The sequence below is a fragment of the Trachemys scripta genome, chromosome 8, assembly GCF_013100865.1.
Source record: "Trachemys scripta elegans isolate TJP31775 chromosome 8, CAS_Tse_1.0, whole genome shotgun sequence".
NCBI lineage: Eukaryota > Metazoa > Chordata > Testudines > Emydidae > Trachemys > Trachemys scripta.
This window is the reverse complement of record NC_048305.1, coordinates 12,272,494-12,299,262: the sequence shown is the minus strand read 5'-3', so window position 1 is coordinate 12,299,262 and position 26,769 is coordinate 12,272,494. Positions and strand designations below refer to the sequence as shown.

At 43.6% G+C, this 26,769-nt stretch overlaps 1 protein-coding gene across 10 annotated transcripts in view; it reads left to right on the top strand.

Annotated features, from left to right (window-relative positions):
• The window catches only part of TCF7 (transcription factor 7), a 118,420-nt gene that overhangs the window by 69,666 nt on the left and 21,985 nt on the right, over positions 1–26,769 (top strand). For 7 of the 10 annotated variants that reach the window (XM_034780416.1, XM_034780418.1, XM_034780421.1 and 4 more), the window contains exons 4-9: positions 12,489–12,621; positions 16,322–16,412; positions 20,696–20,782; positions 23,436–23,546; positions 23,952–24,114; positions 25,703–25,810. In XM_034780416.1, the coding sequence (XP_034636307.1) occupies positions 12,489–12,621; positions 16,322–16,412; positions 20,696–20,782; positions 23,436–23,546; positions 23,952–24,114; positions 25,703–25,810 (693 nt within the window). The remainder of the gene's footprint in view (positions 1–12,488; positions 12,622–16,321; positions 16,413–20,695; positions 20,783–23,435; positions 23,547–23,951; positions 24,115–25,702; positions 25,811–26,769) is intronic. The other 3 variants (XM_034780417.1, XM_034780419.1, XM_034780426.1) reach the window with 1 other exon arrangement.

The following is a 26,769-nucleotide window of genomic DNA, read 5'->3' as shown; positions in this document are numbered from 1 at the left end:
GGGGGGGGAGGGAGGGGGCAGGGCGGGGCTGCGCACTCCGGTGGATCAAAGCAAGTTCAATATAACGCGGTTTCACCTATAACGTGGTAAGATTTTTTGGCTCCCGAGGACAGCATCATATCGATGTAGAGGTATATTTACATATTTGAAGACTTATCGTGTTCCCCCTTCAACCTTCTCTTCTCTAGCCTAAACATGCCCAGTTCTTTCAACCTTTCCTCATAAGTCATTTTCACTAAACCTCTCATGTTTTTGTTGCTCGCCTCTGAACTTTCTCCAATTTGTCCATGACTTCCTTAAAGTGTGGCCCCAGAACTGGACACGGTACCCCAGCTAAGGCCTCACCAGTGCTGAGTAGAGTGGAACAGTTACCTCCCCAATCTTGCATACAACACTCCTGTGAATACATCCCAGAATGACATTTGCCTTTTTCTCAACAACATCACACTGTTCACTTTAGTGACAAAACCTCCTGTTCACTTTAGTGACAAAACTAAGTTTTTACAATGTTATTTTACTCTTGCTGCTGCTCTTATTATTTTTTCTTATTTACTGTTTGTATTACAATAGCATCTGGGGACCCCAGTCAGAATCCTGCCCCTCCCAAGGTGTCAGGTGCTGAACATATATAGAGTAGGAGGACAGTTCCTGCCCCGAAGCAGTTCTTATAGCCTGGGAGAGTAAGCTGAATTCTATTCTGGCTCATGCATAGTAAATAGAATTCTGAGACATGTTCCATCTGCTTCTCATAGGGCTCCATGCTTGTCATCTTACTAATTTCAAAGGCAAACTTTATCAGTAAAATAAAAACAGTTTTATTTTACTGATAAAATAAAAAACCGTTGTCTAGTTTATCCCCTGAAAACTCAACCTGAAATATGAAAGTCAAGCAGGGCTCCTGGCTTGGGGGTTTGTTCTGGTGAAGAAGGGAAGTGATAAAGTGTAAAAAGATAGCACTGCACCCGGGAACTCTGAGCTGGCAATGGCCCTTTGAGGGACACAGCCAATTATCATCTAGTTTGCCTCAGAATCAGGGACATTAAACTAGCTCCTTTTTGCCCACCCCAACCACTCAGGGCACCTTGCAGCTGAGAATCTGGCCCCAGAGGCTTTAGCACATGGGTACGTATTTTAGGATTTCAAAATGCAGCAGCAACCTGCCATTGTTTCTGTCACCCCACTCATCACTCGCTAAGTCCTTTTAGCTCATCTCCACTTTCTAGTATCTCTTCTCAGCACTCATCATTTGCTCATTAGAAGAAGCAGGCAGGCCTCCATTTGTTCTAATTAGGTCAGAGGCCTGTACTCATGCGAACCCAGAAAGTCATATCTGGTAGCCAGTACTTCAGTGACACAGAACAGAGCAGCAGCAGAGATGCTAAACCCCCCCCCCCAACTTGGTGAAGGGAGCAGCATGGATTGTAGCCACTGAAAGTAGCACCCAAGTGTGAGCGGCATTAACTTTCCTTATTTCCTTTCTGCTACGACAGTGGGCTGGAGAGATGAGACAGTGTAGCAAAAGTGAGAAAAGAGAAAAAGTGCACAGAGATGTGAAATGAGTTGACACTGGATGTAGCCCAGTTGCTAAGAGAGTTGAGGTGTCAGTGGCTGCTACTGCTATATTCAAGTGGTAGGTGCTCACACGCTTTAAAACAACAACAAAAATTATATTGAATTTTTACTTTGGGTGTGATATTTTCTATCAGTTAAATTTTTGTGGTGCAATAGCACAAAGAGACAAGCGCTTAAGGTGTCTAGAGGCATCAGAACAATCCTATTTGTTTTATTTTTATTACCCAGTGGCTTAAACTGGCAAACCAGCTAGACTCTAGACATATCATGGGGCTGTTCAGATCTGGTTCTGAACTAGGTTGTTCAGGCCAATACCTGCAGTGGACCGAACTCAGAACATTGCATGCAAACACACATCCACCCATCCCTGTGAGCTTCTAGTGAACTTCAGCTCCAATCTGCAGCATGGATCATGTCCCTAATACTTATGCACTAATTTGAGTTGGTTACAGTGCAAGGAGATGAAAATGAAATCAGCAAAGGCATGAGGGTATACCCCATCTGAGCTTGGGAACTTTTCCAAAGCAAAACGTGCTTCGTATTCAGTGCAGCCTGACCTTATAGCTTTATTTCTCAAGCACAGAAACTGGGCTCAGATGACTAATTTTACAAAAAAAAAGATAATTCCCCATTGAATCAGCAACAGTAAATGTTCATGCGTTTTGTTTTTCATGGCCTAAATGTGGACTCATCTCTCCCTGAGAAGTGGTGTGTGACAAACACATGTAGGATGACTTCTCCTGACTTGACTGCATAGCTTGCAGTATGTATGTTAGAACCATAGTCATTCTAAGGTCTTAAGTGGGAGATATCCATTTACTTTGGATTATGGCTCCCCAGCAAGTCTGCGTGCAGGCTTCAGTCTCTTCCCCTTAAGCCACCTCAAGTGTAATGAACAGCTATATAGAACTCTTAGGACTAAGCTCTGCACATACACAAAGTTCTACAGAAATGGAGCTCCTCTTTTCAACTGGGCAAACAAAGGAAGCAAGATTTTTAACTCCTCTGAGCAGGCCAGCTTCAGGGAAGCCAGCTCGCTGATTATCCAAACTTTTCTTATCTGAATTGTCCAGGGGACACAACTCCCCTTCAGATAACAGGGTTTTTGAGACAGTCAAGGCTCCACTGCTGAAGACTGCTGTTTTCCAGCAAACCCAGATGGACAATGAAAAATGGTTATTCAGTGAGTACAGTTTACAATTGTCCTTGTTTATGTGGCTCCTATGGGAGAGTGAGGTGAATATTCACATGAGTTCTGATTATTGCCTATCTCCTATCCATATCAACATGTGCAGCTGTGTTTATGTGTAGGACCTACACTAACAGTGGTATATGTTGGGATTTTCTACTTAGAGTAGGAAAATGTAATCCATTTTAAAATATTTGGGGTTTGATTCTCTACCAGTCTGAGCTCTACTTGTGTGCTTTGGAGAGGGGAGGCTGTCAGGGACCTGACATGCTCCAAAGCGGGACCGCTTTAACTCACATGTAAGGACCCAATCAGTGGAAAATTGGGTGTAACAGAACTTCCCCTCCCTGCCCTGACACACCTGTCCCTAACCCTTTCCCTGCCCCAGCACTCCCCTCGCCTTCTGTCAACACCGGTGTTCCAGCGCAGACGGCCACAGAACTCGGTTACAGAGCTGGTGCAGGTGGCAACACTGTCACCTTCTCCAGCTTCGTTCTGATGGAAACCATCTCCCTACAGAGGGACAAGTCTCCTGGGGCAATCTCCAGCTGTTTTAAGTTCAGCTTTTTGGATTGGGGAATCCAGACAATACATATAATAATAAGCAGGATATGGAACAGCTCTAAGGATGGGGGAAAAACCCTTGACAGCATACCTCAGAGCCCGGGTCTCATGAGGCTCGTGTTATGGTGCTAAAAATAACCGTGTGTAGATATTCCCATTCAGGCTCTGAGGCCTATCCCCATTGCCAACTTTCAGAGCCCAAGAGTGAACATCTACATGGCTATTTTTAGCACTGTAGTGCGAGCTCAAGTCTGTAGATCCAGGCTTTAAGACCTGCTGCCAAGGGGTTTGGGGTTAGGTTGGTTGGTTGTTTTTTTGCAGTGTAGACACCAATACAAGTCAGTGCAGTCCCATGTCTGAACAAGTGGTGAGAGAAAAAAGGAGGGAATTGTGCAGCTCCTCAACTTTGTTTAGGATCTAGAGGTTAGTGACTAAGGGTCAAAATTTCAAAAGGGCCTAAGTGCTTTAGGCACATGTCACTGAAAGTCATGGGATGTAGTCTAAGTGCCAAAGTCACCTTTGAAAAATGGGGTTTAGGCTTCCAATTCATTTAGGCCACTTTGACAGTGTTGCCCTGTACGTACAACAATGCTTAGCTCTTATCTAGTGGTTTTCATTCTTCCATTGAGCTCAAGCACTTCGCAGTGATGGATTACTATCCTTATTTTACAGCCGGGGAAACTGAGGCAAAGGGCAGGACAGTGACTTGCGACACAGCAGCTGGAATGAGATCTCTTTGTTCAAAATTTTGGGCAGCTCATTCTGTTCTATTTCCTTATTTTGCCAGGCAGGGATTCCCAGTCCCTTGCTCAATCCCTGAAACCACAACTTCCCTTCCATTAGATGGAAAATCAAATGCTTCCTTCAGTTGTCTGAATAATTTTTTTTGCCCATCTATGCCAAGTAAAGTCAATCCGGTAAAATACAAAAATAAGATGGAGTGAGCTGCCCAGAATTGTGACTATTTTCATTCACAAGAATTTCTCATGGAATCATGGAGAGTCTCCCCAAAGGTAAAGGGAGCTGACAGACTTGCCTGCTGCTTTTTCAATGAGCCATTTCTGGGGCCAGCAATGTGGGAAAGTTTGAAAGTGATATGACTAATCTGCACTTACCGCTGCTTAGGTTACCCTGCCGAGTGCTAGAAACCACAGTGATCACTCAACTCAGCAGCGGCGGCGGCAAGCTTGTGTACAGTATTTGGTTAGTGACAGTGAGGGACTAGTCATACAAAAACTTAAGGGGGTGTTTCCAGATTTGCGCCTCTTGTGACCAGAGCTCACTGGTAGGAGCTCACTGCTATGTGCATGTGTCATCAGAACACAAAGAGATTTCAGCAAGGTGGGAAGGCGCAATTGGAGAGGGGAAATGCAGAAATTCTGCATAGCAAGCTTTTGTAATGATACATATGGATAACATCGGTAGCAATGTCTACTAGTTAAAAGACAAGACTAGGAACTGATGCTTTGGATTCAGGTCCCAACTCTGCCACTGCTTTATTGTATGACAGCAGGCAAGTCATTTAACCTTCCTGTGCCTCTGTTCCCCATCTGTAAGGAAAAAAGGGCACACTTAAGACTTTGAGATGAAATGAGCTACAGAAAGGCAAAGTTTTATACTAGGCAGCAACCATTGGTAAATATATCCTTGCTGATAGTCTTTTTTCCTACTGATCTCTTGCATGTGGCATATTCCTGTGATCACAAGGAGACTGTATCACACACCATTCCTCAGGGATCATACTCTTATAAGGCAGCAGCGACATCACCAGGGAACCAATTAGGTAGCAAAAATGGAAATTTTACTTTTTTGTCTAAATAAAAAATATTTGGGAAAAACAACCCTCCTCCCAGATTTACGCTGAGTTGTCTGTGCCTGTTAACTGCTTAGAAGCCTGGCATTTTCCATGATGTCTGCTGAACTAATTTTCAGGAAGATGAGGCACCATGATCCAGGACCTGGAATCCTGGTTGTATTCATGAATCTGCCATTGACTTGCTCTGTGATTATAACGGAGTCACCGTGCCTACCTATTTGTAATATGGGGCTAATGGTCTTACCATCCTTTGTAAACTGCTTTGAGATCTAGGCATGGAAAGCATTAGATAAGTGAACATTATTGTTGTAATAATTAATTTGGCCTTTGCTAAAGAAGAGCTATTGTGTTTTACCGTTTGGATGATGAGGAAACAGAATGTGGCAGTGCGAAGCTCCATGAATGAGCCAGATTCTCCATAAGGCACAATTCATTACCAAATGGTCAGTGTAGAAATGTCTGCGGTCAGTACTTGATGAAATTGAAATTTTTCTGTTTCCTTTACGGCTGAGGTGTTGGTAAGGTCTGGAGACCACAAGTGTCAACTGTCATCCACTCCTTGCAGTTTACCCACTCCGTTTAAAGTAAGTAATCAGTGAATGGAATGGAAAGTCAGAAGGAAATTAAAATGTTTTAAATGTAGATTAGAGGATAGTCTAAGATCGTTTTCACCTTACAAGGTTTCAAGCATTTTGAAGCTGATGGACCAGATGAGCCCATTTTGTGTTCCACTCTGCAGCTGCAAACCAGCCTTACAATTGGCTAGTGTAGGGAAATCCTCAGGTGGCATAGAGCTGATTCAGCCAACTTGACACCATAATCACTGTTAACCCCTTGGCATAGAGGTTAACAGGAAGGGGCATGGCCAGAGCATGCTATGCTCCAGTGATCACTGTCTGCTGAAGGCAGATACAAGTTAGAGCAGCCCAGAGGCTACTCTAATTTATGCCAGGAACCCAAACCAATTCCAGCAGCCCCAGGGAGCCAGAGTTGGCATAAAATGTCTCTCTTACAATAGGGCAATAACTGAAATATGATAGGTGCTCCCTTACTGTTTCTCCCTGAAAGAGAGTGTAGGAAAGAAAAGGCAAGAGTCTTGCTCTTGTACTAAAGAAAAGATTTGAGGTAGTTAATAGGAATTGGAGCCAGAGGTTAGGATATTTCATATGATGTCTCAAACATAAATTTGGAGAGCAGATACTTTCTTACTGTTTTACTTATTTTATATTATTGGTATATTTTGTAGTGGCTTCCTTGGATGAAGTGCTAACAGACTGCTGTGTAGCTGCAGAGTCTGCCATTTGACTATAGTTTTCCAAAGCCTCAGGAATACTTGCAGTCCTTTACAAAAAACAAAATAGAAGGCAGGGCAGAATAGTGGCAGAGTATGATTTAAAATGTCAAAAGTGTAATGGAAGAAACTTTGATTATAAATCCTCACCCTTATGTGGAGGATTCAGGAAGCTGATCAGTTAGTTTTAGCCCTCTTCATTTTTAGTGGGGATAGAGTGACATTGCAGGTTCTGAATTTTGCTTATCTCAGCAGTAACCTGCTGCTAGGCTCGATTGTTATAAAGTGTCAGCAAAATCCTCCAACTAGTTGCTTCTCAAACAGAAGGAAATCTGAGAAATGACTTTTGTAAGTTTCACTCTTACAGGAGATGCACCTAGTTTTATTAAACATCTTTGTACTAGTTCTTATTTTGTTCAGAATGGGGGGGTGAGGGGGAAACCTTCTTGAAACATTAGCACCTCTATCAAATGTCTGTCCCACCAAAGATGCCCCATGCCCAGACCCTGCTAGGATGAACCATGTTCACCACAAAAGCTAAGCTCCTCTGTTGTCTTTGTCTGTTGTGTAATTCAAATTGTGGTTGGATGTGTGTGCTTTTATATATTAATTCTGGTGTTACCTGCATTTCTCTCTTATTTTTAATGTGTGAAGAACAAAGCACAGACCTGGAATCTCAAGTCAGAGTCCAAAAGAAGTTTGGTATCATGCTGAATGCTATATCCAGAGTTTACAGCTCACGGCTGCAGCCCCTGAGTGCTTGCTCCAACTCCCAGTGAAGTTAATAAAAAAGGCTTTCATTGGCTCAGTCCCCTAGTGGGTTAAGGGTCACTAGAATTACGTGTCTTCCTTTCAGTTATGACTTGTCTACACAAGGGAATATTTCTAAAAAACAACATGTCCTCTAGCTGCTACTATTGATGCAGCTCCACCAGCGGCATCAATGGTGGGATCCCAAGTGTAGACAAGGGTCCTGCGGCTGTTGACATTTTTAGCACTGCATCAATACTTGAGCAGTTTTGGATAATGCAGTAGTAAAACTGCCGGTGGCTTCAGGAACTTTGGGTAGTCAGGGATAAATGGTACCCGTTTGCACATACATCTTGGTCACGTTTGGCCAAGGATGGGAGTTGCCTAGCCCTTCATCCTGCAGAGAAGGGAAAGATACTGCGGTGGTGGTGATGATGATGATGAATCTCCTGGTTTTATGTCCATTCAGCAAGAATAAGAATTTGATAGTTAGCCTAGAGCCTCTCTTGAAGTTGGACACACCTATATGTGAGGGAGGAAGTCTCCTAATTGTCCCTTGCCAGAAGTTCATCTTCCTTAATAATCAATGCACCTGCATTTCTGCACTGCCCATCCAATTACATTAGTTAGGAAGGTGGCTTTTCTGCTTCAAAGTGATAGCTGCTGCTCTCTGGGTCATTTTTATTTTTTTTCCCCTCTCTCAATTTCACACAGGTTAGTACGGCTGAGTAATCTCAGTAGTGTGGCTACTTAAAAGTAAGAGCAGTATAAGATTATGCATGACGGTGACAGGAAGTCTGCACCAGAATACAGTGTTATTTGGTTACCAGGGTGAACAAAAAGAGAACGCGCAGTTGCGCCCTTAAGAAAGTAGGTGTTTAGAGACCACTCTGCGATGTCAAACTTGTCAGAGAAAATGGTGGTCTGGGACACAAGAACATTCACGTACTGTCTCTCATTTGGGAAAAATAGTTCTTGTGTCCATCCTCTTGTCCATAAAACAGGTCCTGTGTGGGTAGCAGAGCAGCGTAAGCTGGCCTGTAGTGTCCTATGAACGGTCCCACTTTTCAGGATGAGAAGACAGGTTAATCTCTTCGGCCCATTCATTCCTTGGCCTCTACTGAGACTGCAAACAAAGACTCCAGTTTTGGTGGGTTTTGATGTAGACATCTGTGCATGGGAGGCTGGACTGAAACCAGACTGGTTATTTTAGATAGGCATCTAAACAGCCCATCAGTTGATAACTAAAAACTTTCAGTCACCACTGACCTAAAATCGATTTGAATCAGTGACTTTTAGATAAAAAGTTCATGGAACCCTTCACCAATCCCAGAGTCATCCAGTTCCTCATATTTTTAGTATAACTTATATTTTCCCATCCCAGTTTCCCCTGTATTCTAGATAGACATATTTCTGATACCATCACATCCTTTACAGTGTCATTTAAATGTTTTTTTTTCCAGGTGAAATATTTAAACTACATAAAAATAGATGCAAAGCAGTACAGTTCAGAGTCCTCCAGTAACAGTTCTACTTCTCCTGCGTTCTCTCTGCAAATTGTCTTCTCAAAGCTAATATAGGTTGAAGATTAAATAGGGGCCTGGTTGGAGGGACTACTAAAAATTTTAAAATACTCAAATATTAAATGCAATTCAGCTTGTGGAAACATTTGTCTTCAGGTCAGTTTTCCTAGCATAAGGCAGTTATTGGTTGGCAATTTCAGACTTACCTTGAAGATTCTCTCAGGGTTACAGTTTTTTGCAGGAACTAAATCCAGGCCTTATCAAAAGAGGAAATGATTCGCCCTGTTTTGAGTATTGGCCTTCAAAGCCGTCAGGTTTGATTTTACAATTTGCAATGTCTGGCAGCTTATAGAGAATCTGATGGTGACCAGTAACCAGGAAGATGGGTCCTGGTTGTGAACAGATACAGACTGAAATATTTAAAGTTGTGAATCAAAGTGGAAGACACTTTCTCAGTTTCTCAGCATCTTCCCAGAACCTTCCTCCCTTCTCCCTGTTTTTTACCCAGGGATTTTAAAATACTTTATACAAGTTCAGCTTTGCAAGACTGCTGTGGAGTATGCATTATTATCCTCTTTTATAGATGGAAAAAAACAATACACAGAAGCCTGATTCTCCACTTTCTTCTACCTGTGCAAATTGAGTGTGAAACTGCTATGAAATCAGAAAAGTCATGTGTTTTATACTCATCTTTTACAGGTGTAAATGCTAAACCAGATGAAAGGTAGTGGAGAATCCAGTCTAGAGATAAGTGACTTGCCTACAGCTACACAGCAAATAATTTGTAGATGCTGAATAGAACCCAGGAGAGCTGATTCGAAGTCCCCTCCTTTAACCACTGATCAACATTTGTATATGGTCCACTCTTATTCCTCCTAATCTTATTAGTCCTAATGTTGTCTGCAAATTTTCCCTGGGACATATCCTGACTGTTTCCCCAATCATGGTGAAGTCAGTTTGGGTTTAAAGGCAATTGTGGGCGAAACTGGGCAAGTATGAAACAGCAGACATGCTTGAGGCAGACAGCAAAATTTGTGTGTGTGTGTTTTCCTTACAGCGCTGCAACTGTTTTAAACAAGTTCCCTTTTCTTTGCTCCAACATGCAGAAATATTCTGCATTGTGCTTAACACAGCAGCCTGATTTCACAAAGATTTCAGGCCTTGATTGCTCTGATAGTGTAACAGAGAGAGAGGGAGACTGAAATTTTCTTTTCTGAATTTAATTTTGTTTGCTGCATCCCATCCTTCAGATTTGTCCATGACTACCATAAAGCTACCACCAGGTTACTCAGGTTTGGCTGTGTAGAAGATATAGATTTTGTTGATGTTTGCTCTGGATGAGTGCTTACACAGCACTCAGGAAAGCCAGTGTTTTCAAAAAGTGTCCACTAAATATGGGTTTCTCCATTTCTGAGAACCGTCCATGAGATATTTTGGGCCTGATTTTCAGAGGTGGTGAAAACCTAAAACAACAAGAATCAGTGACTAGAATGTGTGAAAACCCAGAGTGTTCCAAAGTGTGGGCCTATAAGCTCCTAAATTCTGTGTCCCAGAATGTACTAGACTCAGTGTAGAACCTATGTAGGAAGCTTTGGGGCCAGTATTTCCTTTGGGTTTTCCAAAGTATAGCTCAGGAATCTGGAGGGGCTGTTCTCAGGACATACTGTCCTTTTGCTTCCTATTGTTCTCCTTTCCTTTTTTACTCCTTCATTTCTTCACCAGCAGTTGAAGGGATTGTGCTCTTTCCAGAATCTCTACATTTGACACCTGTCCCTACTTCAAAAAGACCACTGTGTATGGTTTAGCAGTCTGAGGCAGGGAAGTGTCTTTTGTAAGTACAAATTAGCACTGAAGGGCAGATCTGCGCTATTTATTCTTTACCTTTAATTACACACTTTTCTGTGCCATTTTTTCTTTGTCAGATAGGGCAACGAAGAGGGGCCAATGTATCCCTTTCCTTGAAGCCATTTTGCTGTGTGTTCTTTAAGCTTTCTTTCAAGGGATTACCTTATTTCTGCCAATAGGGAAGAATTTGGTAGTTGAAGCGGCTAGATGTAAAGTGTAGCACTTTATGCACTAACAAAGGTGACTAAACTTATGCCAGAGATGGTGGCAGAGTGAGGGCAGTGGCTTCACCAGATGTTACTGAGCATGCTCAGTCTGTGTGAGCATGCTCAGTCCAAGCCAAGCAGCATCTCCGGGGGGGGGGCACATGACCTCATGTGTCCCCCCACCTCCAATGCATCGCCTCTGACTCATTCCCTGCGACATCTAAGAGTGCAAGAAATAGGCGTGCTTCAAGTCTGCTAAACTGAGGGGCCCCTGGAGTCAGAGGGCTGGGGCTCTGTATTAGTGCGTACCTTTGATATAAAGGCACCAGGCCTGTTGCTTACTTTAGTCTTGAAAACACGTGTTCAAATTTCGTTTTAGAAAAGAGAGAATGTGTGTGTGTGTGCACAGAGCACACACACCCCGGCATGCCTCAGCAGAGGGAACTGGCAGAGCAAAACAGAGGGTGCTAGCATAGCAGTACATTTGCTAACATGCTCCGTGTCATCTGGAGATAAAGAAGCTATTGTAGGGTCTCTCAACAAATTTTTTGGTGGCCTCAAAGTGCGGCCACCAACTCTTGGTGGTGGCCGCACTGACAAATTTTTCCTAAAATACTTAATTAACTTTAGGAAAAACAAATAAATTTGCACATACACATGTCCAAATCATTCTAATTTATTGACTCTTTTTGTAGACTCAATAATAAAAATAATGTAGTTGTCTCTGTTGTTTACTGAACCTAAACAGAATAGAAACACAAATAAGGTACTCTGCAGGTTCTTGTCTTTTTTGTTGTTGTTTCTTTTGCTTTTTTGGTTGCTTTTTTTAAAAAGACTTGCTAGTTAGTAAGTCTGCTGCTGTGAAAAGGGATATCAACAAACCTACATATATCACTTTTCACAGCAGCAGACTTACTCAGTCCTGGCAAGCCCAGGGACAAATTAAGCCTTGGATGGGGAGGTCAGTAGGGAGGATGTGGGGGACGGGGGGGTGGGGGGGGGAACCTGACAGGCTGGCGGAGGCAGCAGGGGTCAGGGACGATGGGGGTTGGAGCCCGGTGACCAGAGCTTGCTGCCTGCCACCCCAGGGAACTCACTAGCTGCCTGTTCCTCTAGCATTTGTGTTTCCAGAAGGGGGGTAGGGTCCAACCCATGCTGGTGGCCCTGTGGGAGGGACCACTGCTTTGCTCTCTCCTCCCCCGATCACTGGCGAGGAGGCTGTGGCTGCAAGGAAAGCCACTGGTGGCCACATTTTGAGAAACGCTGTGCAGAATAGGTACTACTGCAGAGTTTGAAAACTTCATGTTGGTTGTGCTGGTCTAGGGTAACATCATAAATATTACAAAACCGTGTTTTATTTTACAGTGATGGTCCAACATACACCAGCTTACAGCAGTGCCACTGCTGTTGTGGATCTTTCCTGTAAGGGACTGTAGCATTTATTTATTTAGGTAAAGCTATTTTTCTGCTCTGTTTGTGAGAGGATTTATTATAATTCTCAGCATCTCACTTCCAAAGCCAGGCCTATAGAGGGCACTTGCAGTCTTAGGCAGGCAGGAATGGCTGCTTTCATATATTTACCCCGTGAAGTCTCTGAGCCAGAGCTTTGCTAGGAATAGCAGTTCTAATGATATTTGCTTAGACACTTAAGACCAGATACTCAATATACCTGGATTGTAAAGCACAAAGGCATACATTGCTGAAGCCTTTCCCCTCCCCTTGTATTTTACAGTCCAACAAGGTTCCTGTAGTGCAGCCGTCCCACGGAGTCCATCCACTCACCCCACTCATTCCATACAGCAACGAACATTTCAGCCATGGCTCCCACTCACCACACCTGCCAGCCGACATCAACCAGAAACAAGGTAACTCTTATCCTACATAAGCTTATTGGGGCAGGGGTCCTCATGATGATTTAGAAGAGGGGGCTGATGCCGTAAATTGTTGAAATTAGAGTTGCTACATAGCCAGTGGTTCTCCAGCATGGCCAGATTCTTTAACCTATGTCCAGTTCAAAAAATAAATGACCATCAAATTTGCAAACGCTGAGTGCAGTGAGCCATGGGCAGGTAGGGGCACGGGCTAGCAGGGGAATTTGCTTTGGATTTAGCTCCTTGAGGATGCTTTGCAGTCATGGCCAAGAGAAGCTTGAACATCAAAAACTGTCTGCCTTGATCATCCATTTTGCTTAATTCTCCGTGTAAGAACTCTCTTTGTAGCCTTAGAACAGACCAGAGTCTGGGGATGATTCACAAAAGTCAACCAGAAAATGGAAAGTAACCTTTCCTTTGACTCATACCCGAACAGTTGTCAGGTTGTCATTTTGAGAAAATAAATGCTTGAAACAGGAAATATTTTGACTAACTAGGATCTGTGTCTGGTGTGTAGCTGGATTTTTACAGTCCGCGGCTGTGCATATGTGGTTGTCACGCAGTTTGACTATTTGGGTTTCTCTTATTTGTTAATATAATACATAGCAGACAGACAATCATCTCAGGAAGGGTATAGAGGAAAGTACAATAAGGAGAGGTTAGACCCTGTACTGTGAAAAGTGAATACGTGTGTGAATTTATCATAAATCATTTTTGGTTTTGGGGCTGGTGAGAAGCTGCTATTATATGTTGTATTGGTGCAACAGACTCAAAAATCTTCCAAGTTCATCCAAAGCCATGCTAAGATTCACAAACTTTGGGCAGACCCTGGGCATAGTTTCAGGTAAATCTAGGTTAATGTACAGCTTTGTGTCAACCTCAATTCTGGCAGGGATCTTGGGTTCATTTGAACCTGGAAGTCAATGGAAAACTCCAGGTGCATACACAAGATGGTGTGTTTCACGCAAAGCCCTGCATACGAAAGCCACATGGCTATCTGCTGTTCTAAACTTTATGTGAAGCTATCCTGCCAACGCCCCCATTGAGAGGTAAAGACATGAAGTGTTCCACCCACACAGTATTGCTGCTCACCTTTTGGAGTGGGGGAGTTTTCTGTAATTTCACGCAACAGTCACCAGTCCGCGTAATCTCAATTTCTAAAGCTTCTGAGTATGTTGCAAAACGATAGTTGAGCTGAGTTACAAGTGCTGCCAAACAATGTGCCATCAAGTAAGGGGAATGGCTAAGGAGGTGATGGTGATTTGTCAGCAGTTTGAACCCTAGGGGGCACATTCTGGTCTCACCAGTGTTACCCTCAGGAAATCCACAGACTGCTGAGGATTTACACCCATGGAACAGATACCAGCATATGTCTGGTGTTTCTTCCAGACAGCAAATCGCTTGCCAGCCACCAGCATGTAATAAAGTCAACAGAAAAATACGAAGTTAAATTAAAACCTATTAGAAGCACAGCTCATGGAAGATTTCCAAGTCTCACAAAAGTGGTGAGGGAAGATTATTATTATTTTTTTTAATCTTGCTTGGCTCCTGAGGGAATATAACACAATGCACCTTATTTCAGGCTACCCTTGAAAACTACTTGCAGAACACAGCTCCATGACTACTCAAGGGCCTTTGAAAGTCCCTGCCTGTGAGTGTGCTTCAGGGACTTCCTATTAGTATGTAAAGCTTTAAACAATAGAGCACCAGCCTACCCCAGGGACTGGCAGCTGCCCTATGTCCTTTCATGAAAATTAAGATTGGCACTGGAGCTGCTAATGGTCCCACAGCACAAGTCTCTGTTGAGGCCCATGAATCTAGAGTGCTCTCCTCCTGGAAATAGGCCAAACTACATCTTCAGTGTCTTTCAGGGCAAGGCTCTAATGGCTAATACATAACTGGAAGGTTATTTGATGTTCTGTTGTCACCAGGTAACTATACAAAGGTCAGTGTTGTGTTCAAGGGATTATTCATTTCATATTCTTTCACCACAAGGCATTTCCCTGGCAGCATCTCACTCTTCATCACACAGACAGATGCGCACACACTCTCTTTCTTCCCACATCGGGGACATTAATCTGGGGATCTTTCTTCCCCATGTGCCTTTTGGAGGTAGATATCTAAAGCCTGGTTCTGGGTTTTAATCCTGTGCCAAATGCAGTGAGAGCAAAGCAGGGTGCTTATGATTTTCAGTTCCCCAATTCTGAGGGCAGCTGAAGACCCATTTGGCCCTCCGTGTAGGAGCAGCTTCAGGGCTGCTCTGACTTCTTCCCAGCTACCCAAGGCTCCAAGAGAAGCTGTCCTGAAAGCCAGGAAAATAGCCAATGTAGAGAGACACTCTGGCCATACCTGCTTTCCTCTAACTACACCCCAGTACCAACAGCTGCAAAGAGCACCCAGCGAATCCCATTACCAAAGGGGAATTCTCAGCTGGCCACATGAAGCAGGTTTATGGCCCCTTGACACCAGCAAAGCAGCACAAATAGGTTGTAGTGTAATAGAAAATCAGGCCCTTAAAATCAAGGCCTCTCTGAAATGGAATACACAAGGTACGCTTAGAGAAACAGCCCTGAGGGAAGCTCCTGGAAAAAGTCATTATGGATAAAGAGTGCACAACAAAATGGAAGGAAGTCACAGGGAAGGAAGGCCTTGCTCCTGAATGGTGTCATTGGTCAGCATTACAGTGAATACCCTAAGGAAGAGTTTATCTGTGATGAACTGGGGAGCGGGGGGGAAAAGAGAAATAGAAATTGATGGGATGGAACAGAAATGCAAAGCACAGCATTGTTTGGCAGGTGAGTGTTGTGGCCTGTGGATGACCGAAACATGAATAGAGGAGTCATCTTTTTTTCTGCAGTAATATTTGAAGGTTATCACTTTGCCCCCCCGCAAAGGGCTACACCGAAGGGCATGTCTGGGGGTGAGCCTCCCAGCCTGGGTCCATGGTGTTAGCAGGGCTCACACTAGCCCTTAAAAATAGCTGGCTAAATGGCGCTTTGATCTTGCCGATCAGGCTGGAGCTTGGCCTCTCAACCCCAACTCGCCTCCTGCCCAGGCTTCAGAGCTTGAGCCGCAAAATCTATTTTTAGAGCACTAGTGTGAGGACCCGAGCTGGGAGGCTTGCTCCCAGATGCAGTGTAGACACACCCTTAGTGGTACAACCAAACCACTAAAAGGGATTAATTGTTGTACTCTGTCATTTGGAACGATTGTGCATAGGAGAAAACTTTTGTCACACATGTTTCTCCGGGCAGGTCTGCACTAGAAGCGCTGCAGTGGTGCAGTTGCATCAATGCAGTTTTAGCGCATCTGGTGAAGACGCTGTATGCTGATGGGAGAGCGCTCCCCCATTGGCATAATTACTCCACCTCTGCGAGAGGCAGAAGCTACGTTGGCAGGAGAGTGTCTCCCACTGACATAGCGCTGATGTGGACAGCGCTTAAGTCACTGTAACTTTCATCACTTGGGGGGGGGGTGTCTTTTTCACACCCCTGAATGACATAAGTTACATCCACTTAAGCGGCAATGTAGACCTGCCCTCACAAGTCACAAACCTACACTGAGTTGCTGTCCTTGAAATACATGGAAGTAAATAGAGAAGTTGAAAACATATTGACTACCATAAACCTGGAAACGCTAGTGCTTGCTCTTCCCAAATTTCCTTCTCTAACCAAAGTCTTGATCCTCTGCTTAGGTGTGCACCGTCCTTCCCAAACATCGGATATCCCTGGTTTCTACTCCCTCCCTCCCGGCGGGGTTGGACAGATAACACCTTCTATGGGATGGTAAGTGTCGACAGTTTATCCAGGCCTCTGAAGACAAATTGAGCATTGCTCTTACTCCTGCATCCTAAGCTTCAACAAGGTCCATTTACTCTCTAGGTCTTTGATCCACTCTAAATAGTATAATTTACTGGTGCACAATTTGTTTACCAAAGCACATTGCAAACATTATCTCTTTAATCTTCACAATTACCCCACCTGTGAACTTACAAGGCCTAATTTCCCCTGTTCCCTGTGAGGTTGGCAAGTGGGAAGCTGAGACACAAAGAAGCTAAGGTATTTGCCCCAGGTGACTCAGCATCAGAGCTGGGATTGGGACTCTGGGCCACTAGCTAAATATCTCTCTGCGTTCCCCGATGCCTTTCACCATAGTATATGATGTTGTGCAGGGATTTAAACTAAAAAATTGAGAGCTGTTTAGGTCAGCAGTCCATTGACCATCCTGCTTTAGGTGTAATCAAGGCTTCTCATTTTGAGTGGGATGCTAGTTCTGTCCTGCTCTGGATTTAGCCAGATTTGTGCTGGATAAATCCTAATAGCCGGATTTAGGCTGTTATTTGTGAACATATCAAACTTCTGTGTCCCAGCTCTGTGTTCATTCCACCAGAAGCTGCCTTTTAAAAAGGGTAAGACAGAGAAAAAAAAACACAGTATGGCAGAGAACTGTTTCAACGGAGTACAAAGAATGCTTGCTCACCCAACGGCAGGATGTGTGCATCCTGATATTATCCAACCCATGATCTCTTGGAATCCTGCATTCTGAGTGGCCCAGAGACGTATTTAAATCCTTTACGCCTTATTAATTAATATTTTATTTTTGTCATTAAAACTGAGTGACTTTGAGTACACATAGGAACCAGATCTGGTGAGTCAGGAGATGCCATTTTTGCGTGATCTCTGTTCAGATTGGATTAACATTTGCAATGAGTGCCATCATCAGTCCCTGGTAAAGTATTGAAATTGTAGAGACATGAGGCAAGATTTACAGTGGTAGGGTGAGTTTGGGAACATACATCACTGACCACTGGCATGGGGGAATCTTAAGGTGAAATAATCAATGGACAGCAGGTGCAAATAATGTCCTGCCTGTTTCTCTTGCAAAAACCCAGTATAGACATGTAGATGTCTTAAAATGGGAGAGGTGAAACAATTAAAGAACAATGTGAAATGTTAACTAGATTTTTGTTTATTGTTAGTGTTCCAAATATTTAACCACAAAGAAATGGAGACTGAGGCCAGACTAGATTTATGTTTGGCTGTGAGGAGATTAAATTTTGCTTTCCATCCTAAACCTGCTGCTCTTGGCCCATGGTTTAACTCCTTGGACAATGTGATTCCTCCTCAGGACAGACAAAATAGAAACTGCAGGAATGACTGTGCTGTAACATGGAAAAAAAAAAATGTTGGTGGAAAAAGCACTTACTTTGCCAAATGCACAGCTGGGAGAATGGGAAATGGTTAAAGGCAGCCTAGTTACATGGGAAAAGTCTATTTTTCAAAATGTTTGTTTGTTGGTCAGACAGGAAATCATTCTGCTGACAGCCACTACAGCATCTGGCAGGATTTGGCGCCTTTAACCAAGTTAGTCAGACAAGTTCATTAATGACTAATGAAACCGATATGGTAAAATGACAAATAGAAAAACAGCCCTGTGGATCAGAGAGCAGACCATTCAATTAGCACGTTTCAAATAGGAAATGTATGTAATATAGACTTTTCTTTTTTTAAATGGTTGTCTGCTTGAAATTTACAAAATTCCATAAAATCACTTCCCAAGGTTCCTAGTCCTAAACTTTAGTTTGATGCTTATTTTTCAAGATCTGTTGTGAACAGAAACATGGTAAGCTCCAGTAAGTTTCAAGCTTGGCTTCCCCCAGAGGAATGATGGGCCTCCCAAAGGGAGTTCCCAGTCAGAACTGCCTCTGAGTTATGTAAATGATGAAATTCTGCATTTGAGAAGTGCCTAGAAGCAAAGATGGTTCTCAGCTGTGTCCGCTTAGACCTTCTGCATGTGTTTACAACCCAAATGTTGTATATCTCCAGAGCCACAAGTTATCAGCTCTCCCCACGCACTTCAGGGAAATGTAACTGATATTTTCAAAGGTTTCATCAAAGAGATAGGTCACCAGTTTATGCTTTTACAGAGGTTTGGTGCTTAAACAGTGTGGAAACTAATTGTGTAGGAGAAGAAACCCTACAGAAACTCCTTGTGCCAATAACTAGTGCTGTGGTATGTGGACAGTTCTTAAGGTTCACTGTTCTGGAATGAAGCTGACTTCAAACGCAAAGCGGTCTTAATACAGGAAGCAGCTTTTCCTTAGCAAGCTGTCTAACAAGAGTTCAGCAGAAATGGTCTTTGTTCCTGCTGAGCATTTTGAGAAGAGGAGCTGTAATAACTCTCTCTTTAATTAGCTGGGATGACAGTCAGGAACTTCGAATAAAAATGAATTATAGTCCAGTCCAGTGAGTTTGATCACTGGAGCCTGACAACACACCTTAACCAAGAGCCTTGTAAACTGTGTCATTTGCACAGCTCACCAGCTGAACTATGCACCAGGTTTGCTGGTGTCTCATTATTATGTTTTCCTCTTTGTCTTTAAGAGCTGTTCTCTCATCATGGGGTGATAAAATCTTTAATTGTACATTCCCAGGGATCATGGATTGGTTTTGCAATTGAATTAATTTGCATGTCAAAATCACTTTGGATAAAGGCTTGAGTGCCATGATCCTTTTATATTCGGATATCTTGGCCTCTAGAGTAATGAATGTCACTTCTGGATTAACTTTGAATGTTTTCTCGCCCCTGGGGCAGGAATGTTAAACTTCAAAGGTTGTTTAGGTTTCCTGATATATTGTAGCGCTTGGCTGTTTGTTGATATGTTTATACACTACTAACTTCTAAGCAGTGTGAGAGGAATTTTTGTCTGGCAGGTTGTAAACAGAGCAGGCCAGTTCTCAACCACGTGCACTAACTTTAATACACACAGAGCTTTTTAGATTTCATCAAGCTGAGACACAGTAATTCACTGAGTGGCATAAGCAAAAACCTTATTCTTTCAGGTTTAGGGGCTAAGTACCATGATTCTACAGTTATGGCTCTTCAGAGCAGGGACTGTGATTACCTCTGTCTGAACAGCACCAGGCAAAAGGCAATCCCAGTCCTTTTCAGGACATCTGGATGCTTTGGTGATATAATAATTAATAATAATGGACCTCATTTTCAGAAGGGTGGGAAATCAGTTGGAGCTGTTAATGCAGAGCACATCTGCCAATCATGTTCAGTAATAATGACTGAGGCAGTACTTCTGTTCTAAATCCCCATTTTCTTGTGCTTAACAAAACTCTCATTTCAATTTCTTTGGGTTTGAAACTTCCTGCCCAGCTTTAAGCCAGAGGTGAAATAATTTTTGGAAAGTGTGTAGAAAATCCATTCTGAGGGGGTATTTTAACCTTTCATTGATTAAGAACGTTACTCAGACATTTGCACTCTAGTAACTCCAAAATAGTTTCAAATTCCAAACCTGGCACATACATTCCGTACTCAGGACGGTGTAAGTGTTACTTCATTTGACAAAATGTGGCCTGACCCTCAGCCATCGTAAATCAGCATATCTCCATTGAAGTCAGAGTCTTCAGTTGAATTCAATGGAGCTACACCAGTTTACACCGCTTGAGCGTTTGTCTCCTACTTTTGAAATCAGATTACTTTAAACGGTATAATGCACAGTATGTTATTTTCCTTACTGACTTAAAAGATCTACCAAAGCCTGCTACTCCAGTGATCCCAGGTGCAGCTATTTGATTGGTTGATCATTCCCCAATCACCAGAGTGGGATTGAGGCTGATTTTGAACTTGGCAGTTCATCTTGGTATTGCACAGCAAGTTTCTATGCCTTGTAAACTTTACCTTTTCAGTTAGGGTGTGCACTGCTGAACAATTTGTTCCTACAGTAATAATCCACCTGAACGTTTCATCTTGATACCTGTATAGCAGATTTTAACTGTTTAGAGCTAATGAAGCAATACGCTCACATAATGCTCTAGTACTTTCAACCTTTGGGGGAAGTTGGGATCCACATTCAGATCTGAACTTTGCAGTCCAGGTCCATCTGCATTACCTCTGCACTGAGGTTGGAAAAGAACGTACGCCACAAGCATCTGTCTAGCCGCCGGAGCAACTAAGGCTTTCGCATCGATGAGTAGCAATGAGTCCAGTTATAGAGGATATTTTTAGGAAAAGCCACACAGATGTAGATGCTTTATAGACTCTTTCTTCCCGATCCCAGGCAGAGCCAGTCTGTCTATCCGCTCCCGTCATGTGGATTTAGACAGCCGTATTCGTCAGCGCTCTCTGCTGGGGCTACTTTCTCCAGGTAAGTATGAGCTGTGTGAGACAAGACAGCAGCTTTGCTGGTCTCGCAGCTTGCAGTTTGTGCCATACAAGCTTGCAGCAGACTGCAAATGTCCAGGGAGGGGCTGTCAAGATTCCAGATGGCAGGAGTAGGGAAAGAATTTTGCTTTTAGTTGAGTCTCTCTAAAATCATAAAAACATTGAGTTTCCATGGAGAAGCCATGAAGATTTGGTTTTGAGCAATAAAAGAATAAAATATTTTAAAAATCCCCCACTATCAATATTATAAAGATTGGATGAGGTCCAGGTTTTATATTTGGTGTCACTGAGGTCACTCCAAACAGCTCCTTACGTTGAACTGTAATCTTTACTAGAGATAAAATGTTCCTTTCCTCAGTATAATGGACTGGGTTATGTTGTGTGGAGACTGACATGTTTTACTGGCTCTCGGTCAGGTTGTAAAGCTGGTGGAGAGTATGATCACTACCAGTGATTTTATTTGTCCACAGGACCGCAAAATTTAAACATCTTGAGCCTTTTAAATTCCATTTGTCTCCTGCTGCACTTCCCTGCATTCCAGTAGATGCTGCATCACTGGATTGTTGGAACTAACTCCTTGATGACCCCTGTAAAAGCCTCCCCACAAAACTTAAAAACCTAGGGTCAGGTACTTAGCAGGTATAGAACAGTGTAGTTCCATTGACTTCAGTGGATCTCTGCCAATTTAGACCCACTGAGGATCTGGCTGCTAGAACACAATAAAACTTACATACAGAGCAAGTTGCATTCTGCAACACAAGCCTAGGACATTGGAGTACTGCAATGTCCCTCTCTTCTCCCTATGTTACCCTGGCAGATATATGAGCATGTCAGGCCGAACTCTGCCTTCAAATACATGTACACAGTTCCCACTGATTGCACAGACATGCCTGTTAACACAATTTGCCCCTTAAGTGTGGATTTGTCCTACAATTACATAGCACTAGAGTGCTCACAAACATGTTTGGACAAAATTGTGAAGAGTTTGTTACAAATGCTTGCGTTGTTCCTTCAGCTGACCGACAGCAAGCCCCTATGCTACTGTTGGTCACTTCAGCTAGACTAGATTAAGCCCCAGGGGAGTTTATGTGCAAGCAACATTTGTTCGCATCTCCAGCTTTTGCTTCTGCTATGTGTTGTCATGATATGTAGGGGATAACATTCAAAACTGTTGAAGGCATTCCTCAGGGACTTATCCCTGGAACAGTGGCAGGAAAATAGTCAGCCACGTTACCTTAGTTTTCCACCATGCTGCCTGAGGCAACTTCTCCTGTTGAGCATCTAAATAGAATATAAAACGAGAGAGAGAGGAATTTACAGTCCTCCATGGTTGCCCCAAAATCTCATCTTGCATGGTGTTGGCATTTTCACTTATACTATAGAGTGGGACAGGTTTTGCAATACTGCAGACAAAAAAGAACTCCTTGTTAGATGAGGATCAAACTCACACTGTGGCCAATGGATCAAACCAAAACGTCTTTTTTTGTGTGTGACAACGTATCTCATGAACAGTTGTTTATCTCCCAGGGGCAATTCTTGCTCTCTCCAAGCTCCAGCCATAAAATGGCAAGCTTGGCAAAGCCTGGCTATGACCTCAAAAAATCTATACAGACCTAATGAATCTTGTAAGCTAGTAAAACCTCTTACGATCTCATTTCTGTGTTGGTGGATAACGTGGCTAGGGCTGGGCGTTGGGTGTACCTTCAAGAGTTGCAGTTTGATTTGTGCTGAGACTCATGCTTTTTCTATTAAAAAATATGGAGGTGTATGGGGGTCCCAATTCAAATCCAAATGTTGGTGTGGTTTTGGTTTTTGCTGTAACACTAACAAAAATAGTGTGATAACTGAGATCTGAAAATGCCTTTTTTTTTATTAAATAAAAGCTGCTGATCTCTGTAAGGCTAGATTACATTGCAAATTAATTTTTATAAAAAACCCATGGAATCTGAATGCCATTCCAAATCTTTTCTGCTATCAGTTTGGCTACTATGTTATGCACTCATCCGCTGTCGTCATGACAGAGGAATACTCAGCAAGAATGCATTGATGGATGAAGCCAAAGAAAAGCATCAAAGACCCCAGGCAAAATGCACACCTCCCCTTTGTTTTCATTGATTCAGAAACTTTGTAAGTGCCATTCTTCAGGTGAAATCAAACACCAAGTGAAGCACTGCTGCCTTTATTTAACTACTACTGCTAGAACACCAGCAGTGATGGAAAAGTCCTGGGTTAGGCTTGGCAGATCTGCAGCACCTTGGCATCCCTACATGGACCCCTATTATTATTTCAGGAAGAATGCTTTCCTTACAAAATTTCAGAGCTGCATAAGATAAGGAATGTATCTCAACGATTTGCTTTGTTTACTCCTGTTTAGCATTTGTTCCTGTGACTTAAAAACAACTCAAAGAGTGCCATCTAGTGAAAAAAGATGTGTTCTCCATCTGCCAGACACAAATACTGATGGAAAGAGCTGTACCCAGCCACCCCTTTTCCTGTTCATCTTGCAATAATGTTCTGCAGATGGGTCTCTCTCCCACATCTGAATCCTTCTTTAAGAGCTGAATCCAGCCATCTATCGCGGGAGGGTTGTGCTAAACGCAAAGTCCCAGTGATCACTGACATGCCCTCTATTGCAGGTTTACACATCCCCTGATGCTGAGCTCTGGAATGCATACCACTGGAATCCCTCATCCAGCCATAGTACCCCATTCCGGGAAGCAAGAAATGGATCATTACGACCGGACCATGTAAGTCAGCAAGTCTTGAGACAATGGTGAGACTATCAAAATGGTCTCCTTAACTATTTAGTCCTAGTCTCAATTATTCCACTTTTTATATGGGAGGGGACGCTTTGGGTGGAAAAACCCTGTGGAGGCCAGACATGGAACATTTGCAACTCTGTCGATTCGACAAGCAAGGTTGGCGGCACTACGCTGTTGCCCCAACAACTGAAAGGCGCCGGTGTCATGATGGGCATGATCATTAGAAGGGTCCGTGCCCTAGTTGCATAAAATACGCATTAGTCTAGGTTTGAGCTCAAGTGTTTTACTATTTAATATTTTCACGAGGAACAATTTCTTCTGACTACTGTTCAGTTCCGATAGCTGAGATGCAAGAGCGTGATCGTTACTGACTGTTTTGTTTTTGTCCAGGAAACCCCAGCCAGAACCAAAGAGAGAGAAGGAAGCCAAGAAGCCCACTATCAAGAAGCCCCTGAATGCTTTCATGTTGTATATGAAAGAAATGCGGGCAAAAGTCATTGCTGAGTGCACTCTGAAAGAAAGTGCAGCTATCAATCAGATTTTAGGAAGGAGGGTAAGAGCACAGAACAGAACATAATGCTGGCTTCTAAGCCAAGCCATTCTCTCCTTCACAATCCCATAAAGAGAGAGAGAACTGATTAGCTACTTAACAACAAAACTATTACCTGGGAGGCTTTGAGGAAATCAGTGTTTCTTTAAATGTGGTCTGTGTCACTCCACAGAATAAAATGTTTAGATGAGCAAACAGTAGGAGTGATGGGGGTGTTCCTTAGGGGGATTAAGCCCATAGGAGGGTCTCTCCCCTACTAGTACTTTTTAAATAACATTTTTAAACCACCAGGTAGGTGCCTTTTTATATCCTGTTACTGAAATGAATATTTACAAACTCCCTTTCAATATATGAGGACAGAGGGGTGGAAGTACAAGATCGTTACTGTAATGGGGCTTGGCCGTGGTTCATCCCTAAGCGGGGCTGTGGGGTATCCCACCGCCTCGCTCTAGTTCACTGTCAGTCCTGGTCCTGCGGTAGTGGGGGACAGCAAACCGACAGTTAGGGGCTCAGGCCCTTTAGGCCGGGGCTGAGCCAATAATTCTATACAGACACCCAGGCCTTAGGTCAGGGCGGGGCAGCAACCAAACTGTCAGGAACTCAGGCCCTTAAGCAGGGGCTGAGTCAATAAGCAAGAGGTCCCAGCCTCTCCAGGCCAGGGAAAGGGGGAGTCTGCCATCCAAGGGGTGGGTGGCAGGGGGGGCCGCAGGCCCTCCCACTCCACTGCGTCCCAACCTGGGGCCCTAGCCAGTGTGGCTGGCTCTTGGGCTGCCCTAGCAAATCAGGCAGCGGGGTATCCCACCGCCTTGCTCTAGTTCACTGTCAGTCCTGGTCCTGCGGTAGTGGGGGACAGCAAACCCACTGCTGCTGCTGGGCCTCCCCACGCACCCGCAGCACCCCCCCCCCCCCAGCCCTCGCGGTGCCCCCCCCCCCCCCCCCCCCCCCCCCCCCCCCGCCCCGCCCCCCCTTCCTCCCCCCCCCCCCCCCCCAACTCAGCACCTGTAGCACTCCCAAGATTGTCAGGGGTATAGTACAAATCAAGGACAGGTCATGGGCCGTGAATTTTTATTTACTGCCTGTGACCTGTCCATGACTTTTACTAAAAATACCCGTGACTAAAACATATCCTTAATTATGACTATTGTAGAGGCAATGTGTTTGTTCCTGCTGGGGAAGAAGTGACCCCTATGGATCCAGCCATTAGGGGTCTATAAAACCTAAGGAGAAAAAGACTGTGGGGAAAGTGCTCCAAGCACCACTAGCTACAAAGAGAACTTTCCCTTCATTCCCTGGGGAAGCCAATTAGCCACGCCACTACAGATTGAAGGGTCAGCCTTGCATCGCTTACCAGTGTTTTCCTCAAGCAGGTAGCAAGCTGCTCACCTTTAGAAGTGTGTACATTGTCCTTATTCCACTGTAGATGCCCAGCATCAAATTACCCTGATGGAACTCAACTGACACGAGTGGCGCTACACAAGGGATAATGGAAGGAGATCCCATCTAGCCCTCATCTCATTCTGACAGCAAAGAGGAATGGTGATGAAATGCACTGAGGCGTCTCACATGGACTTTTTTGTTGTTGTTGTTGCAGTGGCACGCACTGTCACGGGAGGAGCAGGCCAAGTACTATGAACTGGCTCGGAAGGAACGGCAGCTTCACATGCAGCTCTACCCAGGCTGGTCTGCTAGAGATAACTATGTGAGTGCTTAATGTAGCGAGGGACTAAAGGCCGCATCTTGGCAGCGTGTTTAGAAATCTATAGTTGAACCTGAAAATGTCACCTGCCTGATTTAACAGCTGTCCCTGATAGCGTACCTCCTGATAGCCATGGGGCACACCAGTGCATTCATACAGATAGGTGATAGAGGGGAGGGTATTCATATACCCATAGGCATAAGAATATATGTCTAAGGAATACATTACATTTTTTGTTTGTGGATTAATATATACTTTTGGCAAGCATGTCACATTTCCCAACAGCTGCTAAATGATGTGTCTTTATTAACAAGGAGGTTTGCATACTTATTGTCTTAGATAGAAGCTCTAATAAAAATACCGAGGTTCATGTGAAAAATAAGCAGAAATCAAAATGATTTTTAAATTACTTGAATGGTTGTTGGCAATATTAGTCCTATGGAAATATACTCCTATGATGGCCTTAGGCAGTCAATGGTTTTCCATCTGTGGTCCATGGACAACAGAGGAGCATTTCCTGATGATCCGCAGAATGGAACATTTTGAGAACTACCTCTTAGGGCGGGGTGAAGGTTAGGAAAGGAGGGGGGTCTAAGAGGAAATCACAGCCTCTGAATAAAAGATCTGGAGAACTCCTGGCCTAAGACTTTGATAAATAGAGAGCTGCAATGACTTCCACAATACTCACTATGGTGCTTGTTAGGCCCTTTTCCTGAATTCCTTGGCAGGGTGGGGTGGGGTGGGGAAATCAGCTTTATGGATTCAGGAATGACGGAGAAAAAAATCTTTCTCCTTTAATATGGCTACCTCCCCTGTGGAGACTTTATGGTTTAAAGACTTTATACTCATTTTTTATTATTTGTTGATGGTAGCACTTACTTTGCTGGTAAGATGGAATGTCCCTGCCCTAAAGAGCTTACAGTCTAAGGACAGACAAACAGAGGTTGGGGGTAATGGGAAAC